Source organism: Lepisma saccharinum, chromosome 11 (assembly GCF_977018435.1).
Source record: "Lepisma saccharinum chromosome 11, izLepSacc3.1, whole genome shotgun sequence".
In the NCBI taxonomy this organism is placed as follows: domain Eukaryota; kingdom Metazoa; phylum Arthropoda; class Insecta; order Zygentoma; family Lepismatidae; genus Lepisma; species Lepisma saccharinum.
In genome coordinates, this window is record NC_139239.1 from 38313763 (window position 1) to 38335369 (window position 21607).

Sequence of the window (21607 nt, forward strand, 5' to 3'; positions counted from 1 at the left end):
TATTTTCCTTCTATCTTCGCTCATCTCATTTTCTTTTCATTTTCATTTCTATCTCCATTCAAGACATTTAAGATGCCGCTTAATTCTTCGTCTTTCTTCATGCTTTGTATCCATTCCTGTCTAGATATGTTCCCAAGTTCTTCATCAATGATGACATTTATGTTTAACTTCATCACTTCCTCTGGTTCCTGCGTCATATGTAAAGGGGATCTACTTAAGGCATCTGCAATTTTGTTGTCCTTTCCTTTAATATCCACTACTTCAAAACTGTATTCCTGGAGAAGTAATGCCCATCTTGTCAAGCGAGGATTCCATTGCCTTGCAGAGTTTAACCATATAAGACTCTTATGGTCGCAAAGAATTTTAAATTTTATTCCTTTTAAGTAAACTGCAAACTTTTCAATGCCGAATATGATGGCCAAACATTCCAGTTCGCTAATGGTATATGCCCTTTCGAACGCATTCAGTGCACGACTTGCGTATTGAATTACAACATCTTCTCCATCCTCGGTTTTCTGGAAAAGATAGGCCCCTAGACCTATATTCGATGCATCTGTTCCTATGATGAAAAGTCTTTCAAAATCTGGCTGGCCTATAGCTGGACTAGATGGTCTTCTTTTAGTACATTAAAAGCCTTTTCCTCCTCTTGTACCCATTTCCATTTCATATCCTTTCTCAAAAGATCGTATAAAGGCTTGGCTTTTGAAGCGAAATTCCTAATAAATTTGCTCCTCCAATTGCATATCCCTAGGAATCTTTGCAATTTCTTCCAGGTTGTAGGCTTTGGAAAACATTTTAAAGCCTCATTTTTATCGCTGCAAAGTCTTACGTTTCCTCCAGACACTATGTGCCCTAGGAACTTGATTTCGTTCTTCGCAAACGAACACTTCTCTAACTTAACGGTAAGTCCTGCTTCTTTCAATTTACACAAAACCCAGTCTATTTTGCTTATATGATCCATCCAGTCCTTTGAATGTATACACATATCATCTACGTATATTGCTAACCATGACTTTGTTTCCAGACCAAATATTCTGTTTAGCGCCATTGTAAACGCCGACACTGATGAATTTAGTCCGTAAGGTAGTCTCCTAAATTGGAATAACCTGGACCCATACCTGAATGCTGTGTATTTTCTAGACCTTTCTTCAATCTCCACCTGGAAGTATCCTAGCGTTAAATCAAAAGATGTGAAGTACTTACTTCCCGCAAATGAATGCAACAACTCATTAATTTTTTCTACTTGATTTCGTGGTAGTAATACATGCTTATTTAGCTCTCTCAGGTCCTAAACAGGTCTCACGCCTCCGTTTGGCTTATCCACTACGTGCATGGGGCTTATGTGAATACTATTTGAATCTTCTATGATATCCTAGTCTAGCCATTTCTGTAGTTCTTCTTCAACAGCTTTCCTCTTGGTAAACGGAATAGAATATTGCCTAGATACTATTGGCTGATTTGTATCAACCACTATTTCATATGAATACACATCCGTAAGTCCAGGTCGCTGGCTAAATAAGTTCCTATGCTTGACAAGTACATCTCTCAATTCTCTTCTCTCGTTTTAAGAGATTTCTATGCATTGGCTCACTTTATCTTGTATTTCTTTAACGGACGCCACAAATTCATTTTCTTTTTCCTTTATTTCTCTATATTTATATTCGTCGTATTCACTTTCTTTATACATAACTTCCATTTTATTAACCACAAGACCTTGTTTTCGAACACACATTTCTTTTGTCAACTCATCACATATTGTCTCCATAGGAATATCAAGTCTACACGACTCTTCCAATTCCACATTTAGCCTTCTCTCTTTGACATGAATGTGCCCATCATACTTTCTAGGAAAGACACTCCTAAAATAACCTCACACCGTAATCCTTTCACCACTAGGAAATTTACTGAGAAATTTTCACCTTGAATATTCATCATGATTTTTATTGATCCCTGTATCTTGTATTCATCCTTGCTGGCTGCCATGACCAATCTAATCCTGTCTTTCTCGCATGTATCTAATCTAGCTTGAGGGTACTTCTCTCTTATTTCTTCCAGCATTCGTAACTCATGACTTCCACAATCTACCAAACATTTAACTTCCAGTTCTATTATTTTAGCGTTAACATAAAACGTTCTTCCAGGTTTTAGTCTTCCAAAGTCTAGTTCTCCTATTAAACATAAGTCTAAACTATCGCTGGGTTTCTCTATTGTTTCTCCCCTCGTTTCATATTCCTTTTCAATAGCTCTCACACCTGGGGATTGCTGCAAGAGCATTACATGTTTGACGCTCGATTATTTTGGGCATTCTCCAAATATTCTCCTCCGAGCGATCTTTCTTGGAACCTTCTTCCATCAGTACAGTAGCTTCTTCTTAGCTCCATTGCCTCGTTTCTCTCTTCTTCCTGAGATATATTTCTTCTCTGTTTCATCATGGATGCTCGTCCATTCTGCTGTCTTTCTTCTCTTTCCTCTCTCCATCAAGGACTTCCCCTTCTGCCATATATCTCAAATCTATTTCGGCCTCTATATGTCCTATCATATCCCTGGTACCTTCCATCTCCAACAAACGCTTGATTCCTGACATAATCGTTCCTATTTCTCAAGTTGGTTCCTCTTCCTCTATCCTGGTCCTGACCTCTCAAGTCCAGATTTCTAACCTCGAGCACTTGTCTTCGGAACTTTTGCCTGTTATGATTATCTTCGTCATCATAACGTCTCTTTGAATAAGGTCGACCATCCCTGTCATTCCTCTCTCTATCCCAAGAGTTTTGAGTTTTCTTCAACATATCTTCTGTCCTTAGGTATTCTATTAAGTCATCCACTTTCTTTATTTTCACCGCCGCTATAGCTCTTTGGATTCTTACTGGTAGCGTTTGGATTACTTGTTTCACTAATTCCTCTTCACTGCATCCTTCTTTCAAATTCTTAAAGCTTCTCAAGGTTTCCCATGTACGTTCCTCCAGACTTTCAATTTTGGACCAGTCGATGTGTTTTCGTTTTAGGGCTTCCAATTGCCTTTCTTTGATGTCTTGGCTACAATAGTAATCTAAAAACTTTCGACTGAATTCTCTAAAGTCTTTGAATTTGTGTTGGTTTAATTGGTACCACCCTGATGCTGACTGTTCGAAACACGTGTTAATGAGACTAAGAGTCATGTGATCTGGGATTCTCATTAAACGTATGTTCGTGGTAAGCTCCTTCAGGAATTTCCTTGGGCATTTCTCTGATATATTTCCATTAAATTTAGGCATATGCTGTAATTCCTGAGGTCTAGGTATCCTTGATTTATATCTTTCACAGCCTTTGTATTCTTCTTCTAGCATATCTAAAAATTTTACATTGTTGCTTCCTTCTTCACTACTCTTCCACTTTCTCCTTTGGTGAGATCTTTTCCCATATTCTTTTTTTCTTTTCTTCTTCTGTTGTAGACTCATCACTAGAGCTTTCTTCTTTTATCTCTCTCTTGATATAAGTCTCTTCCTCGCTGCATCGAAAACTGGATCTAGTGTTCCCTTCTCTTACTGATATATTCCCTAATCTTCTTTCCACTTCTTCCATTCTCTTCTCTGTCTTATCCATCCTGGATACTGTTCCGTTTATTTTCTATCCATTTCCTTTCCTCTCTTATCTGCTGCATTCATTTTGGCTCGATTTTCCACAATCTCCTTTTCTATACTCAGAGTTTTTTCTTGAGCTTCTTGAAATCCATGCGAGTTTTCTTCTCTGAGTTTTAGGACTTCCCTTTCGATTCTATTATTCATTTCCAAACTTCTGTCTTCTATCAGGAGCTTAGCTTCCTCTATGTTGCTTTTATTTTCTTTTATTCTTGAAACGGTTAATTCTATTTGAGATTTACTTTCAACCAGTTTTCTCTCCAATTTTTCGTTTCTTTGTTTATTTTCCTCTCAGAGATTCGAAACCTCCTCTTCTATTCTTTTGTTTGTATTTAAACTTATACTTTCGATTAACAACGTTGTTTCTTCTATCTTGCTTTCCAGCGACTTTCTATTTCCTTCACACGTTTCATTCAATCTCAAGAACATGTCATGGGTTTTGGACCTCGACACTTCCAATTTCCTGCTGTTTTCCTCGAGCCTTTCTTCCATCTTTTTATTACTTTCTTCTAACTTTCTACTATTCTCTTTTAATTCTCTACTACTTTCATCTATCTTTTCTTCGAGTCTTCTATTATTCTCTTTTTTCTCTGCTATTCTCATCTATCTTTCTACTATTCTCATCCGCCTTCCTATTATTCTCGTCCATCTTCATTGATAAATTCTGGAGCATTTCTATCATGTTCACCTCTTCCGTCTTATTTTGTTTTTCCTTCATTTTCTCTTCTTCCTTTTCCCTTTTCTTCTCTTCTTTTTCATTTATCCTTTCTTCCTTGCAATTTTTGCATACGTAATCTCCTCTTTCACTTATTCCTATGTACTTTACTCTTCTTATCTTCTCGCATAGCCAATGTTTCATTTCTTTGCATGAGGTGCATAGGATGGTTTCTTCATTATATCCCTCTCTTCCACAGCAGTTTAATATTTCCTTTCTGTCTTCCATTTCCTCCATAATAGTTTCTCTGTTCTCGCCTTCAATTTTATTTTCTTCCTCCATTTTGGCTCTCTCTCTTTGCTTTCTTATTCACAATTCTACTAGCCGTAACGTTCGTCGCCACTATGCTACGCCCTTAGCGTACGTACTAAAAAAATGTTATTTTCCACGGCTACAGATATATCTTAATCTCAGGGGATAGGTTCTTTATTCGAGAATTCCAAATAAGAAAGCATTTTATAGCCAAGAGGATATAGTTAAATGCAGATCTATATTCTGAGAACTATACAAAGTACAGAGAAAATATATAGCGTAACTTGTATATACATTGAAATATATATATATATATATATATATATATATATATATATATATATATATATATATATATATCGGTTATATTCTTCTTGAAAGGAAATCTTCTTCTTCTTTCTTCTCGTAATTTCTGGGAAAAGGCTTCTTCTTTTCTTCCTTCTATTTTAGGAAAAGACTTCTTCTTCTTTTCCTTTTCTAATTTATTGTCTTTCTTTTTAAAGGGTAATCTTATTTATTATATGTATGCTCTCGCTTTCCCCGCTTCTTTGTCATTATACAAACGACACAAGCTATACTTATAGAAAGATTAGGGGCATCTAAACTGACAATAGCGCCACCTCCTATGTAACGACCAAACGGGGAATAGGCCAGGATCGCTAATAGCAAATCGCTACCTATGGCCCAGTGCGTCTAATAAGAAGCGTAACCGTAAGTGCTTCGGGGCATCTAATTGAACACGGCGCCACCGAGGGACGGACAAATACAAAAGCTGACGATGTTCTCCTCGTCAGAGGATCAAAAAGGAGAAAGATACATTTCTGAATTCATTTGCTCACTTATTAACTTTTCTAATTGTTTCATATATGAGGATTTTCTTAATTATCTTAATTGGCTATATACAACATTTTATTCACTCCTTCTATAATTTTTATACTCTTCCTTTATATATTTTTCATTTACTATAATATATATATATATAATTTTCACTGCCGGAAATAAGTTACCAAACATGCCGACTATGTGGAGAAAGACTAATTACGTTATTGATTTGGTTTATTTTACTTCGGTTTTTTAGCCACTCTTTGCTAAAGATACCCACATGATTGTGTATGTGGGAAGGTGCTTGTGCTACATAAATACATGCCAAATTTCTGAGAATTTTCTTTTCCATTCACATAAAAAATGAGCACATGCTCACCACTGGAGTGTGTGCTAACTGTGGGATTAGATTCACATGTCAGACTTTTCATTCATACAAAATAGGAGTAGGTACTTATTTGAGTCATTTCTATCAACACAGTCCATGTCTTTCTGTAATCATTTAAAACAAAATCCGATTTATTGTGTGAACTTCAAACATGGTGCGTGTCTTAATTTTTAAAAGCTGCACAGGTTGTGAAAAATATTATAAAAGAACACATTAAAACAGAACAACAAGAGAAAATGTTGCCAAACTCATATTTGAGGCGTGCGCGACTTACTCACGTTATGAATATTAAAAGTATAATATATAAATGTTTATATTATACTTTTAATATAAATGTTGACAGTTGCATAATACTATTAATTGAGATCTTCATTACCTTATAATTGTGAGGTATAACTGGAGAAATTTGTTTGCAAACCAAGCAAATTTTATGCTCTGGAATATTATATTCTGTCCATGACTGTGGGTACAGTCCACAGTATGTTGCGTCTGCTCCATTGTACTCCCATTTCCATGATGACAATTGGCCTTTGGGACAGCTACGAAAATAAAATAAGTTAACAAGTTCAAACAAACATAGATACAAATTTTTCTTGTGAAAGTACATGCCATTTGTGCAAAAGAGAAATCTGCTCTCATGGTCAGGTAAAAAACACTAAAAAAAAAAAAAGTTGTATCCTAAAAGATTTTACCAGGTGTGCCGGTTAATAATTCTTAATTTCGTCGCTGGATGGAGCTGGAAGCAAGGGTTGGTGCACAGTCTCAACTGTTACGGCAGTGTGTTGCCAGGACAGTACCTGTCAAAACAACGTGGATGTGCAACCGATTGCGAGTGATCGTGATATTGGGTTTGTGTGGTAAACATGTCGACCTTCAAACCAAATAATAATCCTGCTTTTCTTGTTCAATCAAAAGAAAAACGAGAGTGAAAGCCATCGTATCCTTGTGGAAACGTACGGTGACAATAATAATAATTCCCTTTATTACATTATTACATTACATACTGAATTTGCATTATCATATAATTTAGACAATTATCAACTATAAGCAACAATCATACACAAATATACAGCTATTCAATACATGTAATAAGGGGGGAACCCCTGAAGTAAGCCCGGCTCCTCCTGCCTACATTCGAGGGTATGGTCTTATTGTCCTGGTTCCTAAAAATATACCAGGACGTCAGTTGCTCCGAATTTGACGGTTCCCCCGACTTTATTTCCTCTATTTATTACTATTTGCATTTTAAAATAGGTATAATAATAATAAATTGTAATGTTATACAAGGAACATATACATGATATAATTGATGTACTTTATGTGATATTATTTCTGTTCTGGAATCCAGAACAGATGACATGACATTACATTACATAACAATATTAATAATATTATTTCAACAACATCATGAAGAACATCTTCAATAACATTCTCGATAACGTTTTCCTGGCAGTGAGACAAGCATGCATAATATTGGAGTCGCAGAAGATTCCGTTCCGGCATTCCAGAGCGGTTTGATGTACAAGATTATTTTCCTCATCAAACCCACAGAACCCAACTCACAAGTCCAGAGCCCCAGTCTGGCATACCAGAGCAGGGAGCCCAAAGAAAGGCCGCATCCTGCGCCCACACTGATTGCTATTCATTAATTAGAAAGAAGAGATAAAATTAAAATTTTGGAGTGTGATATTTGTATGTACGGTGACAATATCCTAATGCAAGATGCGTGTGCGCCTTGGTATCGACGTTTCAAAAGTGGTGAATCCGACTTGAAAGACAAAGATTGCCCGGGCAATCTGAAAAAATTCCAAGATGCCGAATTGCAAGCACTCTTGGATGAAGAAGATACGCAAACGCAACAACAACTGGCAGAGAAGTTAAATGTTGGTTGCCAAACCATATCTTATCGTCTTCATGCCATGGGAAAGATCCAGATTGGGCAACAAGACACGGAAAAGTGAATTTGCAGCACGACAATGCCTCATCACACACAGTGAAAGGAGTCAGAGACACTATTTCTGTAGTTGGCTGGGAATTCTTGCCCCACCCGCCATACACACCAGACTTAGCCCCTTTGGACTACCACTTGTTTTCATCGATGTCTCACTCACTTTCCCAGCAACACTTCAACAATTACGAAGATGTCGAACAATGGCTTGCTGACTGGATCACCTCAAAATGTGAACGATTTTTCTGGTAGGGCATCCACAATTTGACGGACAGATGGGCAAAATGTATAGCTAGCGATGGCGCATACTTTGAATAAAGCATTTGTTACCTTTCTCCAAAGATACACTTGTTTTCTTTCGGTTCAATTAAGAATTATTAACCGGCACACCTGGTGATTTCCTATCAATTTTGGTGCAACTCTGTTATCATTCATCGTTGGATTTTGTGTTGCATTACAATGCTAACGAACAAAGTAATTACTGACAGAGCATAATCAAAATAAATAGGCAATTAAAAATGTTTCAAGCAATATGAATGTTTTTGTGCAAATAAAGCCATATCTCCTCGTCATTTCATAATTTTATCTCCACAAAAATATTTCTCATCTTCAAATTCAAGAAAGTCAACATATACAAGGGCTCCCTTGTGGGAAAATGGTCTTGGTTCAAGTGGTCCCAGGTTCAATTCTTGGCGCTAATCCAAATATTTTGGTGTTGACCCAACATCATGATTTGAATTGGTGTTTTAAGTACACTTTATGCACAGTAAGGCTAATTACAGCTTAAAGTGGGATCCGAACCACTATGAACCTCCACTGGGTATCAAACCTGGGACCCCTTTATTACAAGGTGACGATGCTACCACTGTGCCATCAGGGAGGCCCCCAACATCATGAGAACAACTGTGTAGATATTTGAGAACAAAAAAAAAAAAAAGAAGCAGGGGCCTCTGGTCTAGAAAGCCAGATAACAGAGGCAACGGGAGCCAAAGCACTGGCTATGCATCAACCCATTAGGCCACTTGGCAAACTTTGGCACCTAAAGCGTTGTTCTTCTATGGAGTATAGATTCATTTAAAATGATATACAGCATCACCATTTTTAGACACTTTTCTGCCACTTTTGACTACCTTACTTACTCATGTATAATGCACACTTTCTTTCCAAAATTTTTGTCCCTATAAACAGTGGTGTGGATTATGCATGGAATAATTTAAATCCACAAGTTTTCACTATGTTACTGTGTATAATATGTATATATCGACAGGCACAAATACAAATTACAGGTTGGATTTCTTTAGTAATAATTACGGATGGGCCGATATGAAATTTTGGCCAATACCGATAGAGTACCGATACCGATAACCGATATTCTACCGATCCGATATAAAATTAGAAATGGTCCTTGAAGAACCTAAAAGGTTCATTGACCTCCTTAATAAACGTGTGTTTCAAGGTGACTGCAGTGCAAAGGAAATTGCATATTTAGACATTTATTTTTTTAGAAAGTAGGGCATCGGGATTATCCATAAAAATTACAACAAAATGGCAGATTGCATTAAATTATCAGATATTTATTGATATATCGGATCGGTAAAATAATCGGTAATTTTACCGATAAACTGATACACCGATATGCCTATATCGAGCAATACGATAGAGTACCGATTATTTAAAAAACAGTATAAAAGTGAAATGGCCATTTCCCATGATTTTTCACTTTGTAACGGACATTTTTGCGACACCGAGAAAAGCAGTGTAGAATTTGAGCACACACTTCCCGTCACATGGGATGTGTATCAGCTGTATTAGTTGTGCGAGAAATAATAGAAAATAACTTCCTGAGCGCTGCAAATCCATAACATAATAACACTGTCTTCTCCTAAAGAATAAACAAAGTGGTTGCAGAAGTGAAACCTTTGGGATATTAAACACAGTGGAGGGAGGTGGCGTGGGTTGGTGACTTATTGCATACACAAAATAATATTTTCCTCTTGGTCCACATAGCAAAAAGTATAGAGTAGGTATGATGTAATTTGCTCTTGATCATTATAACAACAGGTTTACGACCCAGAACTAAGAAAGCCATTTCTTGAACCTGAATTTTACTGCGGATTACATAGGAGATATAATCGTTTGTTGCTTTTCCCCATCAAAAACAGGGTACGCATTATACAAGCGCAAATACGGTAATTGCAAAGATGAGAACGAGTGATGAAATTGATGAAGGGGCACTCACAAAAAACACCATGGCCAGGCCAGGATTCAAACCTGTGGGCCCTGTGGTCACGAAGAAATGACGCAAACCAAGAACCAAAAGCCAAATATATTGCACTTCCACACCACACCACCACATCAAGCAAACTATCCAAGACACACAAACCGGTATCTCAAATCGGAAGAGCCCTACCAAACTTCAAAAGATACTACAGAAAGTCAAAAATTATCTGCACTTTCACCATAACTTTCTTTACGTTGGTCACACTGCCTTCAGTACTTGTGTGCTAAAAGGTGGTAGGTAGTCTTGTGATTACATGGCCAAAGTTTTATCTTAACTGCTCCATTTTTCTTTCTTTTGTTACAGAGTAAGCATGGCCACTCCACTGGTAGTGTACACCAAAAAAAAAAAAAACAGATCAGTCATCTGAAGCTTGTCGATGATTTCACACATAGAACCATGACTAACAATAGCATGCCCAGAATTTTCGAAAGGAGGGTGTATACTTTTTAAGAGTAATTTTACCATCATATCCTGCCTTTGACGTTCTTTTGTTAGGAATACTGGCCAAGGGCCTACCCCCACCAACCCCCCTCCCCTTTGGGCATGCCACTGATGACTGAGAATATGCCACCTCATCAACTGTGATCCATCAGTGTGTCAGAATCATCTATCGAGCTTCTTGAAACTTCCCATCAGGGGTGGAGGTTGATGGGCATGCTGTTCCAGCTTTGTGCTTCATGCTTGTCTGGCCATTTTAAACCTCTCGATTCACTCATACACACTTCTATGCAGTAGAGCACTGTCCTCATATTGTATCAAAAGCCTGCAATGAATTTCAGCCCCTGACACACCTTCAGACCAGAGAAATCGGATCACTGATATCTGTTCATCCTTGGTGCACACTGTGCGCAGAGCAGCCATGTTTAATCTGTAACAAAAGAAAGAAAAGTGGAGCAAGTAACAAAAAAAATTGGCCATGTAACCACAAGAGTGTGTGGCAGTCTCCTTCATTTGTTAGCTGTGTTTTAAGTAAAATTATTATTTTTATTCCAAAATGAGGATAGAGGAAATAATTCAAATGGTCTCATGAACAATGTTGTAACCAACATTTATTTTGCGCATGTAAAAGATGGACCAACATTGTATAAAGCATGGTATATGCAATATTAATACTAGTGTTACCTTTGCTATGCAAATTACATTCAGTGCCACTCAACCATTGGAAGATCAATGTTGTAACAGAATGCAATATAGTTTAGTGTAGTGCAGTATCATTGACATTAAATTTACCTCTGATTTATACTGAAAAATGTTTAGTGCAAAATAAGATGCTAAAGTCCTTCCATTTTGTTTGGGTTCTGTTTCTGTGTGTTCATGCACTATGCAAACTTACAGTATTAATGAGTGATAAACAGAAAATAGGATGCTAGAGCCCTGGGTTTATTCACCATATTTTGTTATCAAATTAATTTTTGTATAATTTAAGTTTTGTGTTTCCTGTATTCTTAAATAAAAATACATGTGTAAGCTTTTCTTTAGCCTGTTTGTCTTTCAAGAAAAAAACACCCCAATAACATGGGAAATTGTTTTAATCAGTGTATGATGGTATCAATAACAGAGAATTAAAGGTTTTACTTCAAAATAGTATTAAATACACATTTGATAAATTATTTTTGTCATCTAAAAACGTCATTTATGTTGGTTCTAATGTTGTTTGTGCGACTGATTCAATTGGTAGTCTGCAAGAAACATCACAATACATTCTGTTGTGCAGATTGCCTATCCTTTGGCCTCTGGAAAATTCAAAACTGAAAATGTAACTGGAAAGAGTGAAGTAATTCAGCTGAGATTTTTGTGTTGTAGAGGTCAGTGAAAATGCATATTTTGAACATGTCCTCCTACGTGGCCGTGCAGTTTAAGGCAATTTTCTTTTGACTCCGAATGCGGGACCGCATGAGTTCGAGTCTGCCTGGGTTCTTGGACTGTGTATAGGACCGGTCAACCCACCATCGTAAGGAAATTGGGGAGCTACGAGTGAGTAGCGTAACATAAAAATCTCCTGTAACGGCTGGGGGTTCGACGTGCTGACCCCACGTCACCCCATTACCAGTTGAAGATCTACACACCTCAAGGTAGGATTGTGGGAGGAAGACTGGCAGTCGGGAGATAGGGCAGGGCCCTCTGAGGGCTGTTGAGCCATGGGTTATTTGTTCCTTATTTGTATATGTAGTGCCAGTGAGTTGCATTCTCAGCTGGAGATAAAATAGGGTGTACATAGATTATAAACACTACGAGCTATGGAGTTGCCAGGTAATAATGCAGTGCCTTTTTACCTGTCATAAACATTGACAGCTCTCATTCTCAACAACCATGCCTTTTACCTGTCGTAATCATTGACAGCTCTCACTCTCAAGCTCAACAACCAATGTTCTTCCACCCAAAAACTCTGATTTCACTTTCACCATCCCACTAACAACCTTAACATCACATTCAATGACCATTTCTGACTAGCCACCCATTACCCAGATCCCAAATGCTGTAAAAGATTCAATATATCATCCACAAGTGCCATCAACTCCCACCAAATGGTCAAAACAAATCCACTCCATAACTTCCTAATCTTAGTCCAAGATACATCTGAACCACATTCTCACCCTCCATTTCATGCTTAGGGCCTCCCTGATGGCGCAGTGGTAGCGTCGTTGCCTTGTAATCAAGGGGTTCCAGGTTTGATACCACTTTAAACTGTAGGTCCAGTCCCGATTAGCCATACTGTGCATAATGTGGACTTAATTAAAACACCACCAAATCACTCAATCCATTTCATGCTTGTAACCCAAACCTGTTCACACAAACACTCATCCACCACAAGATATCTTGTTCAAAAACAACTTTTTCTCCTGACATACCTGTGTGGTGAAAGAACTTGTTGATAAATTGTAGTTTGTGATTCATCTTTTATGGTAACAATAAACTGATTAGCAGGAACGACATGATAGGTGTACAAGCCAGGTCTCAACTGGTACCTACAGAACTCGCCTTTGAATCCTCTTCCAATGGTACCACAACCAATACCTCCAATTGGAACACCTGGAAGCAAGAGAAGAGTGTTTACACTCTTTGAACGTCAATAACAGGAACACTAATAACAGCAAGCACGAACTGTTTTTAGTGTCACATACCTTAAAATTATATATGTTGAAAATGACCATTGGCACTAATACATTATGTGCAATCTGAACAGATCGATAAACAGCAGATATGGTTTCTGCGGGAATGGAAGTGTAGGTTGTCTCAATTGCATTTCCCACGTTACTCAGCGTCTCTGACTTTGTGGTATACACAGCATTCATCACAGTTCCCCGATAAGTGCTCCCCTGTGCTTTACATCATGCCGTGAAGGCGTATAGGGGGTGTGGAGTTAGGGTGCCACACTTTCTTGATCACGGCCGAAGGTGGGGGTGATGTGATCAGCACCACACTCCTGGCCACCTTCAGCCCCTCCTTCCCCCAAAGTTTCCTCCAGGTACCCACTTTATATGATGCTGGGCAGGTGCTGGAGCAGCTTGAACAGGTGGTAAAAATCTTGGTTCTCCGTAACTGGGGATCGAACCCAGGTCTCTTGCATGGTAGTCAGATGTCCTAATGACTGAACTATCCCCACAGGTAGTAATTTAATTGTATTAAATCAGGAGAATCTGGATGGATATTCGACTCTTCTTATGTTTCTCGAAAGAAACATTTCTCACCTCTCTCATTCTCACACATGCTCAGTACAGACATTGCAGTTTCAAATGCAAAAAGTCCAGTCATCTTTAATAGTTTCTCTGTTATTAAAGTTCAAAGAAAATAAACATTATTTTGGGACACACTGTATAATCATTTGAGTGGTTTGGGAGTAAAATGTGATAACACACATTTCATTTGAAATCGAATTAATGCAGTTGCTGCACAAGAGTGAATGAAGGTAATTTGGCAGCTTGTGATAGGAACACACAGGAACATTTGGGTAAGCCAAATTGCAAAAATTGTTGATGTGCTACTGCTTGGCTCCATACACTTACAGATTCTAACATCTGACAATTAATTTTGAAAACATTTGTTTAGTTAATTAATTGGAAAGCTTTCACACACACATCAATTCACTCATTATTAGGGCTCCGATGTTGACGACTAATTATCTCTTTTCTGAGCCTTGAAAACAATGCTAAACCTGATATCAGTTAGGATCAGAAACCATCGTTTTTATTTTGCATCTTTTTGGCCTTTATGTCATTTTTCAGCATTTTTTGCCATTTCTCTGGAATTTTTCTTAATTTTTTAGGTTTATTTTCCTCCTTCCCTGATGTTTTGTGAATTTTAAATGGATTTGCTCATAACTTACCGTACTGACACACACTTTTACTAAGAGTGTGAACCTCGAAAGGTTCGGGGATCGAACCTGGAGCCCTTTAGATGAATGTAATTCTTACCATTGGGGGTTAGCGGTAGCCCGTAAGCTCTCGCTTGGCTGCATCTGCTAACTGCAGGAGGAACCTAAATAAACTTAAATTTACAGAACCCCTTAGAGAATGGCAACTCTCTTGTATTTGGGATATAATTACCTAAAGACTGTAAAGGCAAGGATGGCATTAGAAAAGCATATTTCTCTCTCTTGAAGTGTGGGTCGAAAAGTTTCTAAATTAACTCTCACTCGCTTGCTGAAGTTCGTCTCTTAGATTGTCTCTCAGCTTCGCAGCACTCCACTCCCAAACAAGTTTCTAAAAGTGCACAGCCAGCCTGAATCTCCTTCAAAATCAAACTCACTCTCCTCTCTCCAAAACTCAAAAACCCCTTTTCTTACTCCTGAACCACTCTCCTGTTCTCTTTCTTTCCTAACTCCAAGACCAACTGTCCCGACCAAGATGCCACTTGCATCCACCCTGATCAAAACTCCTCCCCTTTTTCTCTCTTATCCCATTTTACTCTGCAAATACTGGCGAATGCTTTTCGCTGAGCTGGCGCTGAAGTTAACACATTCCTTATATTTCCTGCCAGGCTACCTAGCTAAACGAAACTCACATATGAAAATGAGGGATATGTAACGTTACATATTTTAATTTCCTGAGATAGTCCTTTTAGCAAAGTTTGCCATTAATCGAAAATATGGTCAACACAATATTATTTTTAACTTAAATGTTGGCAATGTATTAATTGTAGTAAATTTATTTTTCCCCCAGCAAACTCAAAATAATTTGTGTGAAGCCAACTTTGAGGTTCCCTTGCTGGCCACTATTATCGGTTTAATCTGTGTGTTTAAAGTAAAATTAGTCACTCTACATGTACGCGAAACAAAACTATATTTTCAGATGCTGGCCGAAGACTGTATTGTGAAAGGCACATGCTGAAAGGAGGTGAATGACTTTACAGAAAAACCTTGTGGTGTATTTTATCTAACCTTGGAGTAAAAATAAACAAAACTAAATTAGCATCTAATTGTTTTTTCCTTTGCTTCAGTAGTTTAAATGTCCAATGGGTTTTATCAAATTATTCAACTACTCTCTTGAAATTTATGAAAAAAAATCAAGCTTTGTATAAGTCATCAACTTTCAAGCCCTACACATCCCGTATCTTCTGATATTTTTATAGATTACTTACTTAACAAAAAACTTACCATATATTTGCTTGCCAACAGGCATCTTCAAGTAATTCATAATTGGTTTTCTACGCTGGATCAACTTCTTGAGGAACCAAAAGAAATACCTGCAAGAAAATTCAAATATTATAAATCTGCAGTTTGGTTTCATTTTTACAATAGAGCCATAACCCATTATACTCTTCCCGAAGAATTGGAATAAAAATTCCAAATTTTCATACACAGGATTTCAAAATGTATAATCAGAATGGCAGCTTTCTTCAACATGCACTAAAATAGCAGCTGGATCAAGTTCTTAAGAAACTAAAATAAATACCTGCAAGAAAATACAAATTTTATTATCAAATTCCATCAGAAAAAATAACAAAATGAGTGGTCTTCTCTTACCAACCTTTTAGACCTATTCCTGCGATGGTGTAGCAACCGGTGTGCAATCACAGCACAGAACGGTTATTTTGACAAAATCCCATTTCCCTATTGGGTGCTCTGGGGAGGGGGATTTTTAACGTTGTCGCTTCTTGCCTAAGCACTAGACCTAATTCCTTCGTAGGGAAATGTGGCAACATTTGGGATGAACCTATAAATTCAAAATTGTAATTAAGCAGTTTGCTGGGACAATTGACAATTGTGTGTAGTGAAGTTGCTGCATGGTATGTGACAAACCATTACTGATTGAAGGTTCAGTGAGCCCCAGAGACATTTTATGCAGAAACACTCTTGGAAAAATTTCCACCTGAGGTCACCCACCCTGGGCCTTCAACATGGCAGTCAGTTACCACACTGACAGAGCCGCCAAAAAATATATTATGTTCTAAAGTTAAACACTACTGATATAGTGTGTAAATGTCTGCAGCATTACATCAATAGGACTACCAGAATCATACACGATAGAATTAATGAACATTTAAAGGACGCTAAACAAGCATGATCTCGAAAAAGAACTCTAAAATTTCATAGGGTGTTAAAAGTTTTATCTTGGATGGAACTGCCAGTTTTCAAAGGAAGTACAATGCTGGCACTCCATCTTGACCCAGGGCATAATTAGAACAAAAAAGAAAAAGGGATTACTCAACAAACACATTTTCAGGGAGCAACTATGCCCCCCCCCCCTTGAATAGCCTACCTGTGCATAAGTGGATTTAAAATAATAAATCAAATAATTCTAATGAACATAAATCATAACAATGAGCTATTCTTCATTTTTGGCAGATATTTTGCTTTTTTATTTCACAATGAAGCTTGGCACTCCAACACAAAATCTGCCTGTGAAGCAAGAATTATAATTAGGTCTCAAAAGTAATCACTGTTGTAATGATAAGAGACTATTACTTGGTACTCTTTTATGTTAATTAATCATATTTATTAATCACTCTTAATTAGACTGGCTTGTGTTCAGGGTCATGAATTTTGGTTACTTCGTGGCATGCATATTAATGTTTTTATGTGTGCGAGTCAAGGGTGCTCGCAGGGAGGGGCCAGGGGTGGGGGTACTTGCTCCCCCTGAGATTTCTGGAAAGACTAAATGTAATTCGAATGATGAAATTGTAACGATATATAATAACAAAAAATGTTCTTTTCTGTGACTTACAGGTTAAGTTACAGCAATTATTCCTATTATTATTATTTGAAGTAGGGTTATATTTAAGCTTACAATCTATTTTATTGATTATCTAACTACAAAAACAGCTTTTTGTCAGTATTCAGTTATGCAAATTGTATATAGATATACAGAAAATGGAAATTGAAAATACATGTAATTTCTAAAAAAACAGGAGGAGGAGGAGGAGGAGTAGGAGGAGTAGGAGTAGTAGTAGTAGTAGTAGTAGTAGTAGTAGTAGTAGTAGTAGTAGTAGGAGCAGCAGCAGCAGCAGCAGCATTAACAATACAAAAATAATAGCAATAATAATAATAGAAGTTTCTATGACCTTCCCTCCCCTCCGCCTGAGAAAAATTCCTGCGGGCATCCTTGATGTGAGTAATGGTTCTAAATGTTTAATGATTTGTCACAAGTTTTATAGTAGTATTAGGAAGTGCTTTAGAACACTGGAAACGATTCTGGGAGAAAGTTAGAAGCTTGGGGAAACTAATTAGCATGTTAAAAGCTTCATTAAGTGTGTGTTGCTGGAGAAATTATGATTTGAAATGTAGCTTGCACGAGCAGGCATTCTTGGTTTCCAGTCGACTCAGACAGCCCATTTCATTCTAAGTTTGAAGGGATTTTGTGCTAAAACCAGATATTATGTGATCAGGTGTTTAACTCATTTACGGGTATTATTTTAATTGTAAGAGCTCAAAACCTGACCCACATAACCTAACTACAAAAGCATTTAGCAACAAAATACACCTCAGGGTTTCTTCCAGGACTTTTCAAGGATTTTCTACAATTGCTATAGGACAAGTGTAGAAAGTAAGCATGGCAAAATACACATTATTACATATTTTCATTTATTTAAAAAAAAAAGTTCTACATTTTTTTTAATGCAGGCTCCCAACTCCCCTACACCTGCTACTTTCCACACCTTTCATTTCTTAGTATAATGAAGGTTATTTAATTTTTACAATACAGAAAAAATACAAAGGTAGAAAAAATAAACACAAGTATAAATAACTTTATAAAAAATTACCATCTTGTATTACAAATACACAAGAATAATATCCTTAGAAAACTTGGAATATTTAGGATAGCAAATCCTTTTTTTTTAACCATTATTATTATCATCATATTTTCTACCTCTGTGTGATACAAAATAATATAAAAACGTGGGGCATTATACATTATACTTCAATCACAAAAATAAAACTTATCACAAAACTATGACTACAGTACACAGCAACGTGACATAAGTAAATAAACCACTATCATGACACTGGCCTGTTTTAAATGAATAGTTATTGTAATTCATACAAATAAAACGAGGCAAAGGAATTTCCAGGACAATCTCCAAAATTACAGGCACAGCTTGGAAAAATGTGAAATTTCATAACATTTCCATGCCTGGAAGGAATATTTTAAAATGCCAGGTTTTTGCAGGATGCGTAGGAACCCTGCATCTTTGCACCAACATTCAAGTAGATGGCAGCAGCAGTCTATATCCAAGATGACAGCAAACGAATGGCTGCTCACAAACAAGGAATCATACAGGAGTATAGAGGAGAGAAAAATCGTTCTCCAGAAAAAATTCAGCAAGTAATCACTAAGACACTGAAATATGTTAACAATCATGATTAGAAATCGAACACTGTAAAAAAAAAGCCTGTGCATCATGAAAAATTCGGAATTAAACAATCGGAACTTGGGCCTATATCTGTATGTTTTATGTATACTTTCCTTGCTAGCATTTTAAAACTCTTGACCCTTTGGATACAACAGAGATTGCTGCAGATTTGGCCAAAAAGGAAGGGTGGAAAAATGGCTTCCCCACCCCAGTTTCAGCAGAGGACTGAGAGGGGAGAACGGGATATATTTCTTTAAGGGAGAGGCTGGGATGACTGCAATGAGCCAACAGGGACATTAATTTATTTCTTTAATTCTCACATTTGCTATATTCATACTCTTTCAGTTAGCCAATTCATGTGGGAAATAGGGTAAATGCATACACACACCTTTCTGCAACCTTTTCTGGTACAGAAAAGTTTTTGTTTCTTTTAACTGATGAAGTTATTGGGGCAACAAGTTCCTTTTGTTTTATTGCGATTTCATGCTATGAATGCAATTTTTACATGGTTCGAATTTCGATTTATGTCTGTTAACACATACTGCAGAGTTACTTCTACATTCATTCCCATTAGTCTACGGTACTTACTGTCTGTCACCTGTCAATGGAGAATACCTTGTCATGGGAAGCACGCATGCTTGCGTAAGGTAATTTTTAGGTTGTTTCTTTTTTCATAAATAGTTTCTTCCGTAAAAATGAAGAAATGTGTCTCCGGTGTATGAAACTGTTACCATTCCGTTTACATGTTTACAGAAAAAAAGAGTTAATTTTGGCCTCTAGCCAAAGTTGGTTCCCATATCAGTGTAGGAGAGAGAGTGTGTGAACTTGTGTAACCCATAACCACAATGGTTCCGATTGTTTTATGATTTTTTACCAAATTCTCCTAGCAGAAAGACTAATTATCGTAGAATTTTGGAAATCATTGTCTCACGAAATTTGAACCTTCCTTAAAGTAATGGATTTGAAAAAAGTTAAGTTTGTTGAAAAAAGGGTAAAAGTTTACTATCCGTCGGACACCTATAACTTCTGAGTTTGTCAATTTTTGACATTCGTACTTACCTATCTGCTTCGCGGAACATTCCGTGAATGGTTTTTGGGGCTATCCATCCCAGAATCGATGCGAAATTTAATCAAAAAAATATTTTCTTTTGAAATTTTTGACTCAAATTTCCCACCGATTCCGGGCTCCGCCCCTGGGGTAAATGACTTACCGCCCCCAACCGCCAACGTGGCTCCGCCTCTGCACTGCTCCGCTCCGGCTACCCAGCTTTTTCTATAGACTCCCTGTTAGAAATTGGCCGGAGCCACCTGCCCCCAAATGAGCCCCAAACTTTTAAATTTGAAGAAATCAGTTTCCAGGATACGGAAATTACCTGAATTTCACACAAAACACCTTCCCGATGTTAGACAATACTACAGGAACTTATTACGGTAAGTAGTTTCTTCTGTAGAAATGAAGAAATCTGTCCGACGGATAGTAAACTTTTACCTTCGCTCTCCTAAAATATAAAGAACAGTAAATTATTCTGAGTGGATCTATGTCCAGCCCGAGCCCGCAAGCCCAAATTTTTAAATTGAAAAAAACTTCTGCGACATCGAAGGCAATGTTAAGTAATCCTTTAAAAAATAACAGCTTATTCTCAATACTTACCTCAGGCCGAGAGTTACAAACGGTGGTATTTGATGTAATTTAGGCGTCACCGATTGATCTCTTTTTTCAGGATAGACGTGATTCAACTTCACTCTCCAACCGTGTTTTGGAAGTGTGGAATCTAATGCATTGAACACCTCGTCCGTATTCATTTTTATGCTGCAGTGTGATTTTTTGTTGTACCAAAAATAATGCTGGTGCTGCACCACAGCTAAGCAATCATTATTGAATCTTCTGTCAGTTAGATTTCATTTCAGTAAAGTCTAAAAATCAAATTTTTTGTTCCTCTCTCTCTATCATCAGCTAGTACTTCCTGCATAGATCCTGCCCTGACAGCAGCAATTAGTACTAATAAGACTCTTATCCATAATCATAGTAAACACCAACAGGTTGTTAACGATCCGTGATACACTTTTATTTAAACTTATAGCTCGTCTGTAGGTTACAGGTTCATTTAACTTAGAAGTACTTCGTCATTTATACATATACTCCTCTCATTTTCACTCTTTGTTGATTCGGTCAAAAAAATGTTCACCTTCACTGTTAAACACGAATTGCAGAAAATAACAGAATGTACGGCTTACAAATAGTTGAATAAAACAAGTTGCAAGTCGAATTGAATTCTTCCAAATATGCTGTATACAAACGTATTTCGTCTCGCACTTGTCAGCAGCCATTCGCCAGTACATGACAAATTTAACGAGTAATTCCACATTCTACTTTCTTCTTTCCTGATGGCCGTGTGCACGAACGAAGATCAAATTTTAAACTCGGATCGGGAAAGGATCAATGGAAAATTCCATTGCACGAAGACGGTTCAACACTTGATCGCGATCTAGGAACATCAAAATGAGTTTATCTTCTGAACGGCCATTCGCCACCGTTTTGGTGGCCGATCCTGGTTCACGATACTGACGCTTCGACTGCAGGCAGTTGTTTTTGAATATAAAAAGAGCGGAAAGTGATATCGAGGGCGTGCAAACGCTAGAGATGTTGGATGTACAATGCTGATAATTCGAGAGTTGTGTAAAGTAAACTAACAACTGCCAAAATAATAATAATAGTTTGTGGTTCTGTGGTGCAAAGTCGAAATGTTTCTAAATACTGTACTTTCTATCCCAGAACACAAAACATGTGCAAGTGCAT

At 37.4% G+C, this 21607-nt stretch overlaps 1 protein-coding gene across 1 annotated transcript in view; it reads right to left on the minus strand.

Annotated features, from left to right (window-relative positions):
* The window catches only part of LOC145994728 (non-lysosomal glucosylceramidase), a 101228-nt gene extending 80105 nt beyond the window's left edge, over positions 1 to 21123 (minus strand). The window contains exons 1-4 of the mRNA XM_083130932.1: positions 20462 to 21123; positions 15614 to 15702; positions 12870 to 13050; positions 6168 to 6330 (exon numbers count right to left, since the gene is read on the minus strand). Coding sequence (XP_082987058.1) covers positions 6168 to 6330; positions 12870 to 13050; positions 15614 to 15702; positions 20462 to 20613 — 585 coding nt within the window. The 5' untranslated portion in view covers positions 20614 to 21123. The remainder of the gene's footprint in view (positions 1 to 6167; positions 6331 to 12869; positions 13051 to 15613; positions 15703 to 20461) is intronic.
* Between the last annotated feature and the right edge of the window lie 484 nt (positions 21124 to 21607).